The sequence below is a fragment of the Trachurus japonicus genome, chromosome 20 (genome assembly GCF_045865225.1).
Source record: "Trachurus japonicus isolate A0001 chromosome 20, Traja_1.0".
Taxonomy (NCBI): Eukaryota; Metazoa; Chordata; class Actinopteri; order Carangiformes; family Carangidae; genus Trachurus; species Trachurus japonicus.
In genome coordinates this window covers 23,548,773-23,554,479 of record NC_140926.1, presented here as the reverse complement: position 1 = coordinate 23,554,479, position 5,707 = coordinate 23,548,773, and the positions used below count along the sequence as shown (strand labels likewise).

At 40.6% G+C, this 5,707-nt stretch overlaps 1 protein-coding gene across 1 annotated transcript; it reads right to left on the bottom strand.

Annotated features, from left to right (window-relative positions):
- Positions 1–2,697: 2,697 nt before the first annotated feature.
- On the bottom strand, positions 2,698–5,707 carry LOC146966947 (uncharacterized). The gene is made up of 5 exons (XM_085763264.1): positions 5,247–5,707; positions 3,317–3,375; positions 3,120–3,203; positions 2,938–3,014; positions 2,698–2,833 (listed from the first exon to the last, which is right to left on the bottom strand). Exons 1-5 carry the CDS (start codon positions 5,705–5,707, stop codon positions 2,789–2,791), a joined length of 726 nt encoding a protein of 241 aa, XP_085619390.1. The 3' UTR covers positions 2,698–2,788.

Sequence of the window (5,707 nt, the reverse complement as noted above, 5' to 3'; positions counted from 1 at the left end):
AGCAGCCACCGAATCATGCCGCCTTCAGGTGCCGTCGGAAATATGATGGTCAAAAAGTAAGCGCACACAAATCTATGCAGAAAGAGTGAGACGGTGGACATATTTGAGGTTAAATGAGTCTCATTTTAAACAGCCAGTCAAAGTTTAGTTATTTTGTTAATTAATGCAGGCTGATACAATTCAAAGCATTTGTACAGAAGACAGGCAAGCTGGTAATTAAATGTTGAAATATAAGGAATACACCAGAATGGGGCTAATGCAAATTTTTGAAAAATAATAAAAGATTGATTGTAAGTTAAATAGAATAACAAAAACAATGGAAAACACATTTAATGATATAGACGTTTTAAACGTAAAATAAAATTGTATTCCCTAAACATAGTCTCTAGAGTCTCAAAATGTCGGCGCTCACGACAATCCCGTGAACGTAGCATTCGCGTCACAGAATGGCGTCTCTGAAAGAACTACAATCATGGCGACACAAAACAATTACAGCTGTCGCGCATGCGCATTCGGGTATTTCAGTCACCTAATATGACATTTTAATTATGCATGGCCGGGACAGTAGCACGATGCTGGCATTTAGCTCCCCATCCTTTCATTTGTATGAGTGTGTGGGTGTGTTTTGCAAAGACCGTCAATTGCTACATTGGAATCACTCTAATGAAAGCCTGTAATAGTTCAGTATTTGACTGCTTCCATTTCTTTCTCCTGTTACTCTGAGTCCATGCTCTGACTGTAATATGGACCCGTGTGGAAGATTTCCAGAGGAAACCAAATGTTGTCACTACAGGCCATGGTTGTCACCTTCACTGTCTCTGAAATGAGCAGAGCCCGACCTCTGCTGGTGCAGGAGAGAATGACAGGAGATATTTCAATGACTATGGAGACCTCTTCCTAAAATAACTTTTAAGAGATTCGTCTGTTGACTTTTATTTATTCATTTATTTTTCTTATTGTCAATCAATCCCATGAATAATCTGGGAACTTTGTCACCTGCAGCTTGCACTCTTACATTTCAAACAGATATGGTAGGCATTTTATAGGCTGATTTTAGTATTTTTATTTCTTCATTTTTGCTATTTTGTTTGTCTCAGTATTCAATTTTGTATCATCAAATTCAAGCTTTTATTGCCACTCACACAGATACGCATAACAAACATACAGGAAACAAAATGCCATTGTTCATGGACCAGAGTGCAACAGAACAGACACGGTTTAAGGTTGTAAACATGACTGCAAACAAATGACTTGAGGTGAAATGGATCGTTGCCAAGATGAGATGTCGTCCAAGAAACCTTCAAAAACACATGAGTGAACTACAGTATTATACTGAGTATGATGTTTCTTCCAACACCATGAACACACACTGTAGTTTTTTGTTTGTTTGTTTTTCTCACTAAGTCCCCTGCTCACTTTCCTGCTGCCCTATTTACAAGATGGCCAAATGTTGATTAATCCACCACTGAAAATAGTCCCAAACTAACGCACTGCGCTAGTAGCCACAGTTCAGCTGTTTGGGTAAATTATTAAGTCACACAGAAGATCAGAAGCCAAAAATAAAACAAAAAACTGGGTTTTGAGATTTCATAAGGAGAGGCAACAGTAAAAGCACTGTACAAACTGTAGTGATATCTGAATCTTTAACTTCAGGGTCTGACGAGCAGGACTGAACTGAAGATTATCTTGTGGGAACAGACAACACGAGTAACACAACCACACACGCACACACGTGTCATTAAAGCTCAGTTTTATTTCCTGTGGTTTTGCTCTGCATGGTGCAGGTGAAAAAGTTAGTGACAGCACATTTTGCGTCACTTTACATTCCCTCCAATCACCTCTGTAACATGTCTTATGTAACGGAGAAGAGTGGTGTGATGTGTTCATGGGCCACGCCTCGAAAGAAAATACAGGAGGGACAGTTTGTCCATGAGCTCATACTTAATACCTCACAGGTGTATCCTCACTTCAAGCACGCTCCAGAAACACACAAGTCAAAAATCAAAATAATAACTTTATATCACATTTACACAGTCAAGTAAACAACATTACCCACAAGCCACCTCAGCAGCAGATGACTAAAGCTATAAACCAGACGGCTATGACTGTAATTCTTTGTTGCTGCAGAAACAAAACTCAGCACCTAAACAGTGAATCCGATCAAAGTGTGATCTAAAACAGTTGTGTCTATATGAAGGAGAAAAAATGAGTTGCATTAAAATATGCTGCCAAATGAATGTAATACTGTCTGACCTGCATGGCTAAACAAGTGAGAAAATATATCTTTGTAATGTAACTGAATGTAGCTTTCAAATTTGATGTAAAACATTTAAAACGTATGGATCAGGCACAAAACAACCTTGTACAAAACATGAAATATAATGACAAGAAATGTTTGTGATAGGGTCAGTAATGATGTTGTATGGTATACACAAAAATCTGAAGATGTACAACACTGGTGTCATGTGGAGTTCTATGGCGATACAGTTGTGTCTTTATTATTCAATCAAAAAAAGTTTTCAAATTTTCAATTAAATAATAATTCTGTTAGAAAAAACGTTTCAATCAAAGAAATAAGGGTTCAAACATTCAGAAACTTTTTTTTGATTGAAAAGGTTATTTTTTGATTGAAGTGACATTTGTTTTGATTGAAAATATATTTTTTAAATTGAATAATAAAGACACAACTGTATCTCCATAGGGTTCCTATCTAAATATTGGATTGTATTCCAGTTGCAGATAAAGCGAGGCGTTGAGCTGCCGGCACAGCTGAGAGGAGACGTGACGCTCAGCTCGTCAGGACAGGTGTGTGCTCCATCACCTGTCTGTTCATCTGAAATAACAAAACACACACAATCAATTCTTCCATCAGGAACTGAACACTGAGTAAATACACCTGTTCTCATTTATATAAAGACATTTAATCTCTTTTCAGACCGGTTTCTGTTTCCTCTTGGCTTCCATCATTTCCTGCTGCTGCTTCAGTCGTACTTCCTCCAGGCTCATGCAGCCACCTGTTAACACACACACACACACACACACACACACACATCAGTTAGAGAATAAAAAAGATGTTGTTTTTTGGGGGGGGGGGTGGTTTACGTGTGTGCGTGTCTCACCAACACTGCTGGGGTTGATGGATACATAAGCCATTGCTTTGCTCAATCGAAGCTCCTCTAAAGCGGCGAGCTCCGCCTCCGCTTCTGCTCAACCAATCACAAAACAACAAACCCCAACGTGAGAAAACAACAAAGTTAACACCACATGGATCCATCCACAGTAACAAAACAAAACAAAAAAAAACACAACAACTCACTTCTTTGAATCTCCTTCCTCTTCTTAGGGTTCGGGGGAATTACAGTGAAAGCTTTGTGACTGAAACAGAAAAACATTCAACATCAGCTGATGGAGACACTCAGGGAGTCACTTTGAAGAGCAGAGTTGATGCTGCAGGAGAAGATCAAAAACGTCCTCCTATCCAAACTGAGGGTTCATTACTTAGAACAATCTGTGTCTGATCTTGCATTTTCTGAATGAATCCTGTTCCCTCTGGATTGAATCTTGTGACAATTCTGGATTTTACTCTGACTATTAGTAAAATACCATTATGAATGTCATAACAACACACAAACAGACAAGATATTTCCTCTACAGGTCCATGCAGTATTAAAGCAGACCTCCATGTCTCTCTGATTACAAATCAGGTCTAGGTTCTGAAGTATCAAAGCTTCAGTCCACAGAGAAATGCACAGAGTGTATTTAGAAACTGAGCCTTAAAACCAGCCCTCAGGACTTCTGTAACTTTGTGATGTCACAACAAAGCAGATGAAAATATGGAGCTTTAAGAGACAGTCTTTCTGGGTGCTGACAATGCAGAGATTAAAGTTTTAAGACATCTAAAGTCAGAACAAGGTACGCATGAAGACACCAGAACTGACATGAAAGAGGTGTTTAATGTAGATAAATGATTTTTGTTTAATGTTTAAATGATCTCTTATATGCAAATAAATTAAAAATAAATAAATGGCCCCTGTGGCTGAAGTCAAACCTCAAAGTGTGACGAACCATCAGTGGTATGTGGATGTTGACACTGATGTTCACACAGATCACTGGTAGGTCTGTCATGCCAGTGGGAGGTAAAGCGTGTGGGATTAATCCAGAGCAACAGATGGCTGCAGACAGGACACTTTAGCACCAGGACACTTCCACACATTGTTCACCTCTACACTGCACTGACTCTGAGGCCTCCTGCACTGATCTCTGAAGGCGCCACAGGATCCTCATCATTTTACAGTCTTGAACACTACACCACACTCCTGACATTTAACAAGCTGTGGAATTCTGTTGTGTTGTCTATAAACTAACAGTAATGACATGAATAGTATAATATATACCGGTATACAATTATACTTTTTGTAGAGGTTTAAGTTGTGTCACCTACAGGTGAACTCCTCACACATAAGTTTAGTTATGTTCAAATTTGATTTTTGAGTTATTCTTGCTTATTCTTTTATGTTTTGTTGTTCCATGTTTGCTTGTTCTGTTTACTGCTGTGATCTTTCATTTTTTTTGTTTTCATGTTTCTTAGATGAGATTTCCTTTATAAACCTTTTTTTTTTTTTAACTGTTTTATCTCATTTTGAGCTCTTCGGTCATTGGTAAAGGACTCAGGCTTACTGTATGTGAGAGAAAAGTTTGATAAACTGAAAAGACTTCAGATGTTTGGGATGAAATGAGAAATCACATAGGCTACATATAACACACTTTAAGCAGATACCCTTATTTAATGGCTCATGGATGCAGGGCCGTTGCATAGGGGAGAAAGGTGATGACAATTCTAGGGGCCCACAGCCCAGTAGGGCCCGCAAAAACCCCAGTAGCCTAATCTAAATTATTATTTAGACTAAATTATTCTACATAGCAAAAGCTTCATGAGACTGGCAAGTTGTCTGTTACTGCCACTGTCACCGTTGCCCTGGTTGAGATAAATAAAAAATGATAATAGGCTATGTATGAAAAAAGTGGTGATGAAAAGTCAGGGGGCAGGGGCCCAACTGAAGTATTTTTTCAAGGGACCCAGAATTACTATATTACGGCCCTGCATGAATACCCTAATGCCCAATATAAGCATATTATATAAGCAGGTATGTCAATATAAGTTATATTGACTTGTTAATAGTTCAGAAGTGAAACCTAAAATCAGATTAATCACTGTCATATCAAAAGCCATTGAAAAGATCTCTGACCTCTGATCTGCCCACCTGGCCTCGGCCCTGCCGCCCCGCTGCTGCCGCTGACAGGTGCTGGTTTCCCGGCTCTTGGGGCTGACAGCTGCGGGTTTCACACCGCTGGTCGTCCTCCGGCAGTCCGGGACAGTCTTGGACCAGTGTGGGGGCGGGGGTCTGGGGGCGGTGGAGGTGGACCTGGCTCTCCTCCTCTCACAGCTCGCCTTGGAGGCTGAGTTCTGTGTCCCATTGGTGTTTGCAGTACAGGTGGAGGTGGTGGTCCTCTCACCCCTGTCCCTCTGCGGACACCTGTCCCTCCGCGGGCAGCTGGACGCTCGGCCTCTCCGCACAGCGGGGACTCTGAGTTCACTCTCTGCTCCGTTCACCGTCCTCCCCGGCACCGGCTTGGTCTTCTCCACTGGTTTCCTCGCCACCTGACTCACCTCCACCGGTCTGGGTTTGATATCTTTAGTCGCGTTCAT

Bases quoted from the DNA above. Each gene is read 5' to 3' on its own strand.
- LOC146966947 (XM_085763264.1), bottom strand. From the start codon at position 5,707: ATGAACGCGACTAAAGATATCAAACCCAGACCGGTGGAGGTGAGTCAG. The intron at 3,015-3,119 runs GTGAGACACGCA...GTGTGTTAACAG, and splicing joins CATCAACCCCAGCAGTGTTG to GTGGCTGCATGAGCCTGGAG. The intron at 2,834-2,937 runs GTCTGAAAAGAG...TTGTTATTTCAG, and splicing joins CCAAGAGGAAACAGAAACCG to ATGAACAGACAGGTGATGGA.